The 15,015-nt window shown below is 58.9% G+C and overlaps 2 protein-coding genes across 3 annotated transcripts in view; one reads left to right on the plus strand and one right to left on the minus strand.

The window, feature by feature from the left end:
- The window catches only part of MOV10 (Mov10 RISC complex RNA helicase), an 8,497-nt gene extending 3,069 nt beyond the window's left edge, over positions 1–5,428 (plus strand). Inside the window, exons 2-21 of the mRNA XM_010002243.1 lie at positions 530–635; positions 757–881; positions 974–1,212; positions 1,292–1,532; positions 1,727–1,843; positions 1,950–2,103; positions 2,178–2,332; positions 2,465–2,641; positions 2,720–2,867; positions 2,949–3,110; positions 3,201–3,304; positions 3,469–3,566; positions 3,661–3,780; positions 3,867–3,969; positions 4,170–4,293; positions 4,372–4,563; positions 4,684–4,758; positions 4,850–4,975; positions 5,127–5,215; positions 5,317–5,428. Of these exons, the coding sequence (XP_010000545.1) occupies positions 530–635; positions 757–881; positions 974–1,212; positions 1,292–1,532; positions 1,727–1,843; positions 1,950–2,103; positions 2,178–2,332; positions 2,465–2,641; positions 2,720–2,867; positions 2,949–3,110; positions 3,201–3,304; positions 3,469–3,566; positions 3,661–3,780; positions 3,867–3,969; positions 4,170–4,293; positions 4,372–4,563; positions 4,684–4,758; positions 4,850–4,975; positions 5,127–5,215; positions 5,317–5,428 (2,767 nt within the window). The remainder of the gene's footprint in view (positions 1–529; positions 636–756; positions 882–973; positions 1,213–1,291; positions 1,533–1,726; positions 1,844–1,949; positions 2,104–2,177; positions 2,333–2,464; positions 2,642–2,719; positions 2,868–2,948; positions 3,111–3,200; positions 3,305–3,468; positions 3,567–3,660; positions 3,781–3,866; positions 3,970–4,169; positions 4,294–4,371; positions 4,564–4,683; positions 4,759–4,849; positions 4,976–5,126; positions 5,216–5,316) is intronic.
- Positions 5,429–6,967: 1,539 nt separating this feature from the next.
- Positions 6,968–14,289, minus strand: RHOC (ras homolog family member C). Of its 2 annotated transcripts, none has more exons than XM_010001861.1 (5): positions 14,283–14,289; positions 8,842–8,999; positions 8,475–8,595; positions 7,309–7,439; positions 6,968–7,143 (listed from the first exon to the last, which is right to left on the minus strand). In XM_010001861.1, the coding sequence occupies exons 1-5, from the start codon at positions 14,287–14,289 to the stop codon at positions 6,970–6,972; spliced, it is 591 nt and encodes a 196-aa protein (XP_010000163.1). In that variant the 3' UTR covers positions 6,968–6,969. The 2 variants fall into 2 exon arrangements, with proteins under 2 accessions (XP_010000163.1, XP_010000155.1); XM_010001853.1 differs by lacking the exon at positions 14,283–14,289 and adding an exon at positions 14,085–14,106.
- Positions 14,290–15,015: the final 726 nt, after the last annotated feature.

The following is a 15,015-nucleotide window of genomic DNA, read 5'->3' on the forward strand; positions in this document are numbered from 1 at the left end:
CCTGCCGGCCCCGATGCAGCGTCACCGCTGTTCATCATCGGTAACGCCGGGGTTCAGCCCACCGGCAGCTGCGGGAGCTGGCCCCCGGTTTGGGAGGAGGTGCCTGGGGAGGCGCTGCTGCTGGGAGCGCAGTGGCCGGGCGCTGGAGGAGCCCCTGCTGCATTGGCTCAGCCCCTGAAGGATCTGTGGAGAGGGACGTGTGTCCCTGTCCTGCTGTCACCTGTGCACTGGCAGGGACAGGGCCTGCATGGCCAGACAGCAATGCCATGGCACATCTGGAATGCCATGGCACAGCTGGAACAGCCATGCTGCAGGATGGGGTTGCTGGAGCATCCTGCAGGGATGTAAGGTTTGCATGGGGCCGGTGAAAAGCCCTTCTCCTTCTCCTGGCACAGAGGGTAGTCCCTCACCCCAGGCTCTATGTCCTGCTTCACCTTCCCTTCCTACTCACCTCCTCTCAGCTGCCTGTGCCCCGGCAGCCTGGCCGTGCTTCATCCCACACAGAAACCTCCTTCTCTTGTCTGTGCAGTGTTGATACCAAAATACCCAACTTCTCCTGCACCTTGTACGCACTGAAGGTGACCCACCAGGTGCAGCTTCGTGGGCAGTTGGTGCACTTCAAGAAGGTGAGGGAGGTCCCAGGCTGGGGCACAGCAGTGGCTCCAGTACCCACCAGGACTGGCTCCATGAGAGCCCCAGCCCAGGGCAGCACCCTGGGGCCATGCTGATGCTGACTGCTCCTCACAGCAGAAGAAGCGTGTGGTGGTGGCAGACCAGTACCGGAGACCCAGAAAAAATGCAAAGGCATTGGTGTCCAGGTCTGCCCCAGAGCAACAGCCCAGCTCCGGTCCACAAGGGTCCCCAACCTCTGCCAAGAACTGGTATGTCTGGCACACCCTGCCCGTGCCTGCCCCAGCACAGCTCCGGGGATCCCTGCCCTGGTTGGGAAAGCCTGACCCTCTCCTTCCCACAGGGCTGAGTTAATCCATGGGAAGACTGGGGTGGAGATTGTCTCGGATCATGACGAGGACAATGGGCACATCCGCTTCCCAGTGGTGCCTGGCGAGCCCCGGACGGTCACCGTGCTGGTGCAGACCCGGGGGGCAGAGCCAGTGACGCTGCAGCGCTGCCAGCCCTGCCAGCCGACACCAGAGCTCTCCTTTGAGGATGAGCAGGGGGTGACCCAGGGCCAGTCCCTGCTACTGCACCCAGGTAGGGCCCCAGCCCCTGCCCTGCGCCCTGCCGCCCTGGAGCAGATGCAGGCCCCAGCTCTCGGCTCTTCACCTTGCAGGCGGCACGTACCCCATCCAGGTGCGGTGCCTGACCTCCTGCAATGGGTACTTCTGCACCATGGTGGTCTTTGAGTTCACCAAGGAGCCAAACAAGCCCTTCTGCATCGGGCGCTACATCGCTGCTGTCGCTGAGAGCCAGCTGGCCAAGGACCTGGGGCCCTCAGCGCCTTACCAGCCTTACCAGGCCAGTCTCCAGCGCCCTGTCACTGTTGTCACTGAGGATGGCATCCCCCCCCCCAGGTATGTGGCTCCCACCTTGTGCTGAGGCCTGTTCTCTGGCCAGGGCAAGGCTCAGCTCCTTGGGACCTGACTGTCCAGCATCCTGGGTGCTTCATCCCTGGGTGATGGCTGGTGACAGCAGGGCTGGGGACCCTGGGGTGGTTGCAGCCTTGGAGGACCCCAGCCCTGCAGTCCCTGCTGTTCCTTCTGCCCAGCTCCCTGAAAAATGAACTGGAGAGGGAAATTCCTCTGGGTCCCTACCAATACCCAAAGAGCCTCAAGGACACAATCCTGCTCGGACCCAACTCCAGCTCCACTTGGGCTGCCATGCAGTGAGTACAGAGGGGTGGGAAAAAGACCACCCAGCCATGCACCTCCTACCCACTGCCCCCTGGCCAAGGAGTCCCTGGGGCATGGTGACATCTCTGCTGCCCACAGATCACAGCTGGAGGCTCCTCTGCAGGCTGAGAACTACCAGAAGAAGTTCCAGCTGCTGCTGCACTTGGAGGAGATCCAGATGGAGGTGGACATCCATCGCTATGACATGCAGGATGTGCCCATGGTGCAGGACAGGGCGCTGCTAGTCCTCAATGTGTGTAGGAGCTGGGGAGACAGGGGGTGCCAGGGCCCCTTGGTGCCCAGCATCACACTGTCTGTTTGGCACAGGTGCCTGGCGTGGCCGAGAACCGCCCGTCCGTGCTGAAGGGGGACCACCTCTTTGTCCACTTGAGCAGTGAGCGGGACCACTCCCCACTCGTCCAGTACAAGGGCTACGTGCACAGCGTGGAGCTGGAGAGGGTCAAGCTGGGCTTCTCCTCCAAGTGAGTGGTGTCTGGTCTTGGCCAGGATGGGAGGCCCCCAGAAGCCCTGCTTGAATGTGCCAAAGGCTGTGGATGGGCTGGGGAGGGCATGGGAGTCCATCCCCATAACCTACTCACATTGCTCCTTCCCAGGCTGCAGAAGAAGTTTGTGAACAACCTGAGGTTTGATGTGACCTTCACCTTCAGCCGGCTGCCGCTGCAGGTCCAGCACCGCGCTGCGGTCCTGGCCATGCGGTGTGGTCTGTCCCGCCTCCTCTTCCCCTCCGCCTCCTGCCACAGGTCCCTTTTCACAGGCACCTTCCAGCCCCGGTGAGTCCCTGTACCAGTGAGGATGGACGAGGATGGATGAGCACGGGGAACCAGCGTGCTGAGCCTCTGATCCTACAGGTGGTTTGACCGCAAGCTGCAGGCCAACGAGGAGCAGTGCAGAGCTGTGACACACATCGTGACAGGGATGTCCAGGCCAGCCCCATACCTCATCTTCGGCCCCCCTGGGACTGGCAAGACAGTCACTGTGGTGGAGGCCATCAAGCAGGTGAGTGGCTTGGCCCAGGTCCAGCATCGTTGCCCACCCCAGCCGTGGGGTTCAGCACCATTGCCCCCTCCTCCCACCTAGGTATGGACGTGCTTCAAGGATGCCCGGATCTTGGCCTGTGCCCCTTCCAACAGTGCTGCAGACCTGCTGTGCCAGCTCCTCATCAAGGACATCGCCCCCAGGTACATCTACAGGATGATTGCCAGCTCCAGGAACTACCATGAGGTGCCTGCTGATATCAGGGTAGGTCCCTGCCCCTGCTCCCAGCACCCCGTGGCACAGCCAGGCTGGCAGCCCCAGGGAGAGCAGGATCCCACCAAACTCGTGTTTCAGCCCTGCTGCAACTGGGACGATAGGGAGAGTTCCTACGTGTACCCGAGCAAGGAGCACCTGGGACACTACCGGATCCTCATCACCACACTGGTGACAGCAGGAAGGTCAGAGGACCTGGGATTGTCCCCTCCACCTGTGGTGGGTGAACCTGCCGCAGGGAGGGGGCGTAGAGGAGGGTGGGCAGCAGAGGAGACCTCTTCTCTGTGGGAGGAAGGACAGCCAGCCAGGGGAGGGATACCCACACAGCCTCACTCTGCCTCTCCCCCAGGCTGGTGTCAGCCAAATTCCCTCCAGGGTTTTTCTCCCATGTCTTCATCGACGAGTGTGGGCAGGCAGCAGAGCCAGAGAGCATGGTTGCCGTTGCAGGTGAGTGGTGCCCACTAGCAGCTTGGGGGCCAGCATCTCCATGGCCTGGCCTCCATGACCTCCCCATGCCCCACTGAGCTCTCCCTCTGCTTAGGGCTTCTGAGTGCCATGGACCCAGAGACCAACCCCAACGGGGGGCAGCTGGTGCTGGCAGGAGACCCCCAGCAGCTGGGCCCTGTCCTGAGGTCACCACTGGCCATCAAGCATGGCTTGGGTGAGTGGGGAGAGGGGTGGGAGCACATCTGGCACCTGGGGGCTGAGTGGCCTCACAGGAAGCCATGGAGTCTGTGCCGGGCCCAGGCACCTCACTGCTGGAGAGGCTGATGCTGCACAATCCCCTGTACAAGAAGTCCAGTGGAGGATATGATCCACAGTTTGTCACCAAACTGCTCTGGAACTACAGGTGGGGACACTCACAGGCAGGGATGGACGCAGGCAGGGCTGGGGCAGCTCTGCTGAGATGGGTGCAGGACCTGTGCATGCATCCCAGGCTCCCCAGAGCCTCGCAGTGCCCCAGCCAGGGGAGGAGATGGGAGCACACACTGTTCCGGAGGGTGCTGGGGCTGCCATGCACTGCCCTGGGTACTGTCCTGCCTCTGCCAGGTCCCACGAGGCCATCCTTAGGATCCCCAACGAGCTCTTCTACGACAGCGAGCTGAGGGCCTGCGAGAGTGACGCGCTCGACGTCCGGAGTCTGTACTGCACCTGGGAGGAGCTTCCAAAAAAAGTGAGGGGTCAGCAGGGAGGGGGTTGGGTGGAAGCCTGAGGCTCAGGCAGAGCAGAGCCAAACACTTTCCACCCCTAGGGCTTCCCCATCATCTTCCATGGGGTTTGTGGGGAAGACCGGAGAGAGGCCAAGAGCCCCTCATTCTTCAACACGGCCGAGATCGAGGTGCTGGTCCAGTACCTCAAGAAGCTGCTGCAGAGCCAGGGCAGGGGCGGCTGCCCCAGCGTCTCGCCCAAGGAGGTCGGCATCATCTCACCCTACAGGAAGCAGGTGAGGGGCACTGCTGTGCAGGCATGGGATGGGCAAAGACTTTGGGACCGGTGGCAGCCCCAGTGCCAGCACACAGAACAGCTCCATGGCAGCTGGACAGTGCTGTGTCCCTCCCCCCAGGTGGAGAAGATCCGGAAAGCCATCTCCTCCCTGGACCCTGACCTGCGGGCACTGCCGGACATCGGCCTGCTGAAGGTATGGTCCTGGGTGCAGGGGGGGAGAGGAGCCCACCCTGCTAGCCCAGCCCAGGGGTGCTCCCTAGCCCCTTACCTGCTGCGTCCTCCAGGTGGGCTCCGTGGAAGAGTTCCAGGGCCAGGAACGGCGCATCATTCTCATCTCCACTGTGCGCAGCTGCAGTGGGTACCTGCAGCTCGACCAGACCTTCAAGCTGGGCTTCCTCAAGAACCCCAAGGTGCTCACCTCCCTCAGCACCCTTGCTCCCTTCTGGTACCCCACAGGCTGGGAAAGCTGCTCCCGGTCCTTGGCACCACATAAGAGCTGCCTGCAGCCAGGCTGGGCCTGAGTGCTGCTGCTGCAGGGTAAAGCTCTTGGTCTCTCTTCAGAGGTTCAACGTGGCCATCACCAGAGCCAAGGCTCTGCTGATTGTGGTGGGTAACCCGGCCGTGCTCAGCAAGGACCAGCACTGGCAGAGGTGAGCCCTGCTCCTCCCTGTAGACAGTGCCTGGCCGTGCCCAGGGCTACGGAGGCAGCGAGGCCACCGGCACCTCCTGCCCACGCTGCCCTTGCCTGCAGGTTCCTCAGGTACTGCCAGGAGGAGGGTGGCTACACGGGCTGCCCCTACGAGCAGAGCCCAGCAGAGGACGGGCTCGCTGCTGAGCTCGATGCGCTGCGGCTCAGCCCGTAGCAGCCAGGTGAGCTGGGCTGGGAGCTGCTGGTGCAGGCAGCCCCATCATGCAGCAACGGGGCAGGCCTCGGGACAGGCTCTTGCTTAGGGGCTGCCTGTCCCCTCCCGAGTCCAGGGCCAGCTCTGCCACGGGATTTCTCTGCAGGAAACCTGCCTGGGAAAGGAGAAGAAGCCCTGAGGAGCTCCAGCCCCTTCAGCCTGCCCCTGTCCTGCAGCAGCTGCCCACTCTCCCCTGCCTTGCTCCTGGGGCGCCCAGTGCCGAGTACCCCTGTGCAGATGGGGATAAGCCCACTGGCCCACGGGGGTCCTGCCAGCCACGAGCCCCAGCACAGACCCAGGGCAGCCACCTCCCCTCGCAGAGTGGGACCACACCAGCACTGGACTGGGACTACTCTCCATTTTAAGCAATTTTTGACATGTGTAAAGGCTAATCCTCTTGAACTGGTCTCGCTGTTCAGTGAATGGCATAAGCAGGAGTTCAGCCTCCAAAGAGCATTTTGGGGGTGCAGAGGAGCTCAGTGCTTCTGCCGTGGGTGGCTGGGGGCTGGCAGTGGGCAGGGACCCAGCAGAGCTCCCCTGCCATGCAGCTGCCTGGCCCAAGAGCTGACACAGTTGCATGGGCACACTTCACTGTTTCCCTGGAATGAAGGTTTAGAGAAAAACGGTGCATTGATGTCAAGTCCTGGGCCCCACCACCACAGCTGGGGCTGCTAGATTGGGTACAGGCTTCCTGCAGCCTTCCCTGGCCTGCTCCAGGAGGTAGTAGAGGATGGACGGCTCCACCAGTGACTGCAGGGACACAGTATGGCTGGGGAGCTCCTGCCCAGCCCTTCCCACATAAGCTTCTTCCTGGGTCTTACCACACACATGGAGAAAAGCCCTGACCCTGCACCAGTGGCTGAAGCAAAAGGGGCTGGGGGTCAAGCAAGCCCCCCACTCACCCTGCAGCGTGTGGACCCTGCCCCCAGGCAGCAGCCTGGGCAAGCACAGGGGCACAAAGGATGCCACACAAGCAGAGTTAAAATTACTAAAATACCAGTTTGCATTTATTTTCCCAATTGTGCAGTTCAGTTTACTGGTGCTAAGTCCGTGACCAATGCAGACTGGAAGGCATCAGGGCAGAGCTGGGCAGAGGTGCTGGGTCCCGGGAGCTGCAGGCAGCGGCCAAGCCCGGCTCTGTGCAGGCAGGGCTGAGCTGCCCTGGGCAAGTCCCTACAAAAGGTTGGTGCGAGCTGCCCGCCCCGGGGCCAGCAGAGCCCAGCCAGGAGCTGTGGGCAACAGCCAGCAGCACCTCCTGGGGCTGGGGAGGGAGAGCAGACACCGTGGCTGTCCCCACGGGACAGGTGAAACCAGGGAGACCGCTACAAAACGGGACGATGTGGGCAGCTACACACATGCCCACTGAGAGCAGCGGGCACTGAAGGCACTGGCCCCTCACAGCCCTGGAGTCTTGCGGGGCACCCGGGGGCCTGGGTGGCAGCGCTGGTGCAGAGGGGCTGGGCAGGTCCTGGCAGCAGCAGGTCCCTCAGCCCCGGGGCCGCTCACAGCAGCGGGCAGCCCCTGCGCTTCTTGTTCTTCCGCACCTGCAGGCCGGCGCGGGTGGCCATCTCAAACACCTCCCGCACTCCCTCCTTCGTCTTGGCCGAGCACTCGAGGTAGCCAAAGGCATTGATCCTGTTGGCCATGTCCCTCCCCTCCTCCGGCTTCACCGGCTCCTAGAACGGATTAAAAAGAAGGTTTGGAACCACCGCTAAAAAACAGCAGCAAAAGCAGAGCCCCCAGCCCCCTGTGTCAGGACCCGCGGCGAGGGAAGCCCCAGGGAGGTGGCACAGGGAGAGGGAGGGGCTGCCCCAGGCAGAGGGACCCAGGGTTGCCCTCACCTGCTTCATCTTCGCCAGCTCCCGCCGCGTGTGCTCGTCATTCCGCAGGTCCTTCTTGTTCCCCACCAGGATGATGGGCACGTTGGGGCAGAAGTGCTTCACCTCTGGCGTCCACTTCTCAGGGATGTTCTCTGCAACAAGCACACGGGGAACAACCTGAGCCGTGGAGCTGCTGCCCCCAGCCCCCTCACAGCCATGGGAACCAGCACTGGGCTTTTCCCATGGGAAGATGAGAATCATAGAATTACAGACTGGTTTGGGTTGGAAGGGACCTTAAAGATCATCTAGATCCAACCCCCTGCATGGGCAGGGACACCTCCCAGCAGCCCAGGCTGCTCCAAGCCCCATCCAACCTGCCCTTCAACACTGCCAGGGATGGGGCAGCCACAGCTTCCCTGGGCAACCTGGGCCAGTGTCTCACCAGCCTCACAGCAAAGAATTTCCTCCTCATGTCTAAAAGCGAGGAATGGAAGGAGGGGGCAATTGAGCATATGCTAAATTACACCCATTTAACAGGTGCAGAAACAAAGATGATTGAAGGGACCTGAGCAGCACCACCAGGCAACTAATGTTGGACAGGGATAACATGCCAAGACACATTATCTGGAAAGTCAGCCTTGAAAACACTGACATACAATTCCAGAGTGAGGGCCAAACTAATTGAAAACAATCCCAAATCTGTCAATTTTCTCAGCATGCACAGATCACTGTTGAATTGCTTTAAATCACAATCTCAAATACCGTTTTCTTTAAACTCCTGTGCCCCACATTTCTAGGAGTACATGGGGAGTCTCAGGAAAAGTCTGTGGTGACCCAACAGCTAGTGAGGTAGAAATTAAGCAGTGAGGAAATGGCACATTACTGCCCTAAACTGCTCAGAATGTGAAAACCTCCCTGTTCTCACCCCATCCAGGGGTGCAAATCCCCCCCAGCCACCCACTCTCCTTCCCTGGGCTCACTCCACAGCATCCTCCTCTCTCACCACCTCCACCAAGCCAGCAAGTTCACAGCATTTTCCTGGAGCGCACGCAAAGCCAGGACATGGGGGGAAGTGACCAGCATGTGCCAGGGGGTTTGCACGGGGGCTTCAAAGACCCCAGGGGGTTTAGCAGCAGCACCCAGTCCCTGCAGGAGCCCCAGGTCCCCCCTCCCTCCCTGGTCCCTACCGAGACTATCCGGGCTATCGATGGAGAAGCACATGAGGATAACGTCTGTGTCCGGGTAGGAGAGGGGCCGCAGCCTGTCGTAGTCCTCCTGTCCTGCCGTGTCCCACAGGGCCAGCTCCACCTGGGAGGGGAGGGACATGGCTCAGCAGCTCACAGGCAGCTTGGCAGGCCAGGAGAGAGCAGGTTTGTCCTCCTCAAACTGAGGCAGGTTCAACATGACCCAGAAAGGTGGGAGCCATGGGGGTCCCCAGCGCTGCAGGTGCATCAGAGCCCCCCAGACCAACCTGCGTGTCAGGGCCGGGTGGTGGCACTGCCCACGTGGGACCGTGGGGACAGGAACAGCTCTGGCACCACCGATGGGCTTTACCTGCTTCCCATCCACCTCTATGTCAGCAATGTAGTTCTCAAACACAGTGGGTACGTAGACCTCGGGGAACTGGTCCTTGCTGAACACGATCAGCAGACACGTCTTCCCACAAGCGCCGTCTCCCACAATCACCAGCTTCTTCCTGATGGCTGCCATTGCTGCAGGGACAAGAGCAGGTGAGCAGGACAGAGGAGCCATGGGCAGCCCTCACTCCCAGTCCCTCCAGCTCCCGTGTCCCAAAGTCTCTTGCACAACTGCCTGGGAGGGTCCCGAGCACAGCCCAGCGTGAGCAGCCAGTGATGGAGGACTGAGGCTCCCCTGGCCACTCGTGGGCACACCTCCAGCATCCAACCCCTATGCTGGGCTTCCCACTGTGCCACCACCTCGAGCAAATGCTTTTCTGAGACCTCAGAGTCACACACACAGCTGGCTTTATTTCAAATTATAAATTCTTCAGAGCAGAAACTGTACTCCAGGCTTCACCCGGGCACACTCACCGGCTCCCAGATAATCCGATGAGCGCCAGGAATGCACCAAGCCCCACTCTCCCAGATCCGGGAAACACGACCTGTGTGCCTGGCACCCAGTGCTGGCCTGGCCCAGTCCCAGCCCATTTGACAAAGGAGCTTTTGCCACAGAACCGCTGAGAGCTGACGCTGGCACCGGCGGCGGGAGAGGCTGCCAGCTCAGCAAAGAGAGCTGAGACCCCTCCATAACGCAGCTGCTTTCTGCCCCCTGTAAAGGGATGCAGTCCTGCAAGTGCCTGCACATGCCTGGGTTTCAAAAGCTGAGCCTGTGAATCTCCCAGGACGATGCCACAAAACGTCTACCATGGCATCCAAATGAGGCATGAGAAAACCAGCCATGGTGGGATCACATCCCGCCTTGACCTCGTGCCCAAAATCTCTTTCCCACCCCCAACTTCCCAGATGCTTCAGCCAAAGAGCCTGACCCCCTCCCCACGCATCCACAGCACATTGCCAGCCCTCTGTCCCTGCAGAAATCCTGGACAAGACACACCCTGACAGCTCAGGGTATAATCCCTGGGAAGGTACACGCTGCTCTGAAATTACAGATGCTCAGAAAACTGCTGAGGATGGCAGGCATGCTCTTCATCCTCTAGCCAGCCCTGCTCCAGACCCCTCTGCTTGGGGCAGCCAGGCTGGAAGGGGCAGTTTGTGCTTGAAGCATCTGTGAGATGCAGGGGAAATGACTGTGCACACACCAGAGCTGCTGCACTGCCATGAGTGGATCACACCGAGGCCATTTGCATTTAACCAGGGCACTGCCATGGAACCTACCAAGGCCTGGTGCCTGTCCTCTCCCCCTTCTCTGAAATAAAAAGGAGGAAAAGAGAAAAACCCAAGTAAGGCTGCATCATAATTAGCTGCAAGTAAAGGATTAAGAAATTGGATTTGGCAGCTCACTTGCATTTCAAAAGCAGCCTGAAGAGAACTCCTCTCCTCTGCATACTTAGCAGGTGACCACTAAACTCCAGTCTGGATGAAACACCCCCAGGGCTGTCACACAAACCCCTGTGCAGCCTCAGAGACCACCCCAGCTCTCACAAACTAAACTGCCCAACCAACTGTGTGGTTTCACCCAAATCCAGGCCAGAGCCTGCCATGGCCCCAGATCTTTGCAGGTTACAAGCACTTTGGGTCACAGACCGAAGCCAGAATGGTTCAGGGGTGCTGGGTGCTGTGGAGCCACTAATACAAACAGTAAAAGAGCACTTGTAAGGTGAGAAGAGCGAGGACAAAGGGCTGTGTCCAGTGGGACCCAGCACTCCTCAACCAGCAGCCTCAACATTAAACACACTCCCTATTTACTTAGAAAGCACCTCTGCCCACAGCAAAATGTGATTTGCTGCTGTGTGACTCGTATCTGGCAGACAAGGGAGGCAGGAAGGCCCGTGGGAGGCACTGGAACCTGATCCACAGGAGACACGAGACTCATCTACGGCGCAAGGAACAGAGGATGCCCGGGGAGACAAACAGCCCCACTCCCAGACAGATGCTGAGACCTGCCCGTGCCCAGGCTGACGGACATCAGATCTAAACCAAAACCAACCAGAGCGCAGAGCTGGTTGATGCAGCCAGCCCCGCCAGCGCCCGAACCCGGGCAGAGCAGGGCAGCAGCTGCCTGGGCTCCCTGCGGGCAGGGACAGGGCGGGAGGAATCAGAGAGGCTCCAAACCACGAGAATCACCGCACGCAGAGCTCCTTCCCACGGCCTCTGGTGTCCATCCCGGGCTGGGATGGATCCGGGCCCCAGCAGCTCCCGAGCGGTGACTCAGCGGCGCTGGCCCCACCCAAAATCTCAGCAAGACTCATTCCATTACTCACCAGAGAGACCCAGAAATAGCCCGTTACTGATGCAGAGCTGGCGTGCCCAGGGGAGCGGGCTGCAAGCACCAGTGCTCCTCAGCCCCGTCCATGCCCCGAGCCAGCTCGGCACCGGCACCAGCTGCCAGAAGTGCTCTGCTCGGGAGAGATCAGCTCCTCTGCCAGGGGAAGCTGCATCCCTCAGCAGGACAAGGCCAGGCCCTGGGACTGGGCTGCACAATGCCAAGGGCCTTGTGCTGTTCCCAGATCACAAGCAGATAACAGAGAGTGGAAAACATGGAGATAATTCGAGGAGGAGGATAGCTTTACTACCATTGCCAGCAGGCCAAGTGATTAAAAGGACATGGAAATTCAGATTTTCAGCTCTGCCAAGCACTAACTATCCCTAGTTCCAGCAAAGGGCAGTGCCCACACTGTCAGCACCAGCCTAACCCTGAGCAGGCAGCTCCTTCACACCAAGAAACTGCAAAATGAAAGCAAACTGCTCGGCTCGCTAAGCAGCTATTCAAAAGCCACCAGCATAAAACCAGGCAGGGCTGCAGGACAGCCCTTGCATTTTTGACCTTTTCCAGCTTTGTGCCTAGAAATGTTAAGTTCCTGCTGAGCAGGAAAAGGGGAATTCCTCTGGCAGCAGGATGTGTCCATCATCCCGTATTTGCTATGGGATCTCAGGAAATGGCAGAGAAAGACGTTAATGCTTTGAAGAAGGACTCCAACTAGGGACAGAAATCTTTCAACAAACCTCCTTGGCGAGGCTCGAGCTCCCGAGCCAACAGAGGGGTTTTGTTCTAAAGCAGAAATTCCCAAGGGCTGGGCCGCACCCTGGCCAGACCCGTCACACCACCCATCAGCAAAACCCGCTCAATTTCTGCTCTGCCCACAGCCCTGGCTGGAGGCACAACCCCAAAGCTGGGATGGAGCCATACTGGGAGAAGTCCCTCCACAGGGACAACCCCCTCCACAGCCCCCGGGCCCAGCAGACATCCCACTCCAAACAAAACCTCCTCAACCTGAATGAGCAAAGGAGAGTGGAGCGGGGAGGAGAGTGAAGCCTCCAGGCAGCACTTGTGCAGTGATGGGGACCAGAGATGTAAGAACAGACCAGCGGCTGGTGTTCCTGCCTTACAGAGCTGTCAGATGATTAGGAAGTACCTCTGTCCTGGAAGCTCTCTGGTCACTTCCCTGGGACTGGAGGCACAGAGAACAACCAGCTCATGACCCCCAGGCCCACCACCCACCTGAACCCCCCGACACTGCAACACAACCACAGATAGAAAACCACCTCTTTGAGTAGACCCAGATCTCCCTGGCAAGGCTGTGTCTTCAGCTTTGCTAAGTTTTTAAACAGCTTAACAAACAAAAGTTGGACTGTTTGGGTTTAACTCTTGTTTGGGAAGGAGCTGGGCTGATACAGCACAGACCCAGCTCAAGGCTACAACAATCCTACAGCACATAACTCATTTAAAGAACTCCAAAACACGCCTTCAGCTCAGGCTGAGCAACCTGTCACACAGACAAGAGCTCAGGCAGCTCACAGCATCCCGCGCGCACGGAGCAGCAGCAGGGAGCACAGAAAATGTTTTCTAACCGGCGCAGCCAAGGACACGCTGTCTCCACTTCTAAACATGGCTGTGTGTGCACAGGGCTGCTGCCACCACACGCCAGGCGAGGGCACCTGGGGACAGGGCCCAGAGAGGCTCTGCTGGGCAAACAGGAGCTGCTTTGATGGCCACAGGCCACCACGGGGCTGCCAGAGCCCCGGGCCTGGGGGCACAGGGAGTGCCCCCCTCCTCAACCTCCTGGGAGCAGCTCCCTCCTGCCCCACCAGTGGATCATGGCTCTGATCAGCAGGGAGCAGGGAGCTCCTAAAAAGTGAAGGTCAAGGCCACAGCTGCCCCCAAGTAATAGGAAGGGACTGAAGGTGCTTGGGGACAGAGTGATGGAGCACATGGATCATTCGCATGCACCCCCAGCAGAGAGTCCCACAGTGATGCTTCCCAACAGCAACAGCTGTACCTGGGAGGACTCACGGGCACAGCTCATGCAACGGAAAAGAAACTCAACTTCTAAATCTGACAGGCATGTCCACCAAGGGGAAGCTCTAATTTGCGGAGACATCTAAACCACGGCCAAGGCAGCACAGGACAAGTGTCTCAGATATCAGAGGGACTCGTATGCAGAAGCAGAAGGATGTTCCAAAAGCAATGCCAAAGGGAAACACAAGAGCCGGGGCAGAACTCAGGCCTTAAGCTCTGGGGCAGATCACAGCTTGGAGTCCATCAAAGCAGCACTGGTTTTGGCACCACAGCAGCTGCAATTCCACACTCACTCAGCCCTGGGCATGCCAAGCTGCTCAGTCCTGTGGAGCACTGAGGAGACCAACTTCCAGCCCTTGCTGACCCCAACAACCCCCGCTGACACCCAGAGCATGACCCACACCCAGCAGCACCAGTGCCCACTCCAGGAGCCTCCCAGCTCTTCTGCCACCAGTGCCAGAACCACCCAGCACTGAGGAACTGTCTGCATTTACCCCAGGAAAGCTGCCTGAGACCTGAAGACCTACACCTGCCATATCCAAGTGAAGTGGGATCAGCAAAGAAGGAGCTCAAATGCAGTCTGAGACCTCGACAAACTTTTTCTGAAATTGTGACCTACTCTTTGGGTATGACCAGACAGCCTGGGCTTACAGCACCCCCCAGAGCAGCAGCAAAGTGCAACTGCCCAGACCCAGAGCTGAAGCAGAGCAGCCAGGCTGGCTTGTTTGCATTGCTAAATCCCACAAAAACATCCACAAGCAAAACAGAGAAAGGGACTTGGAATAGAAGAATTTTAAAGCCTAAACAAAGCTTCAACCACAAGTGCTTGAGCTTTGTGGGAAAACGCTGCCTGCCCTTACCTCCTTTTCCAAAGGACATCATGCCATGTTCTTATTTTACCTCCCACGGAAGTGACAGCCTTCCCAGACTCAGGGCAGTACAAGTGTCTTGCTGAAAGCTTCAAGTAACATGCCACAATCTCAGCAGATGCCTGTACTTGGGCAATGCCTGCCTGAGCTGCCCCAGGGCCGATCAATATTTGCTAATACATTCCTTACTTTTCATGTCAATACGCCTCTCCAGTGCAAACAGCAAGTTAGGAGGTGAACCTGGTTAAACGCTCCCGATAACCTGTTGGAAGACAGTGACTTGGCTTATTTTCCACTCAAAAAAAACATTTCCCTGGAGAAGCAGTAGCTGTTGGGAACATGGATTCCATTTAAAGTCTCACAGAGTCTCTCCCTATACTACCTGTAGCATCAACTGAAACTGTTGGGACACCAAAAAGGCACTTGGCAAAGTGAAAACGAAATACAACTGGTCTCAGTGAAACACAGACATCCAAAGCTGCTACCTCCTGCCTCCAGTTTGACAACCTGAGCCCTTTGCTGGGGATGTGGCACCACTGCTGCCCGGGCTGGGTGGCCTGGCCGGGTCCCCCCTCTGCTCCCACCCACCCCAGGGATCTTGCTGCCCTGTTCACGGAGGCGCCGAGGGGCTGGGGTTGGATTTAGGGGGTTTGGCGGCCACTGGGAGGACTTGGCTGCCAGATTGTTAGTGCTGGAAAGGGCCACGCAGTCATGCTTTTGGAATGCTCCCTGCTCCTAAGACATTACACAATTATTTCTCCTCCCCGCAAGCCCCCCTAATATAAATGTTTAAGAATGAGCTCAGCAGTAAGCGAAAGGAACTTTTGTCCTTTTTCTGAAGAAAAGACAGAGCGGCAGCTCCGCAAGCGAGGCTGCGGGAGCCGGGGCGCGGGGCGGGGCGGTGGGACGGGATGGGATGGGA

This window comes from Chaetura pelagica, unplaced genomic scaffold (assembly GCF_000747805.2).
Source record: "Chaetura pelagica isolate M959 unplaced genomic scaffold, ChaPel_1.0 scaffold181, whole genome shotgun sequence".
Taxonomy (NCBI): domain Eukaryota; kingdom Metazoa; phylum Chordata; class Aves; order Apodiformes; family Apodidae; genus Chaetura; species Chaetura pelagica.

Bases quoted from the DNA above. Each gene is read 5' to 3' on its own strand.
- RHOC (XM_010001853.1), bottom strand. From the start codon at position 14,106: ATGATGTCCTTTGGAAAAGGAG. The intron at 8,596-8,841 runs GTAAAGCCCATC...CTCCCCTCCCAG, and splicing joins TAGAGGTGGATGGGAAGCAG to GTGGAGCTGGCCCTGTGGGA. The intron at 7,144-7,308 runs GTGAGGGCAACC...AATCCGTTCTAG, and splicing joins AGCTGGCGAAGATGAAGCAG to GAGCCGGTGAAGCCGGAGGA.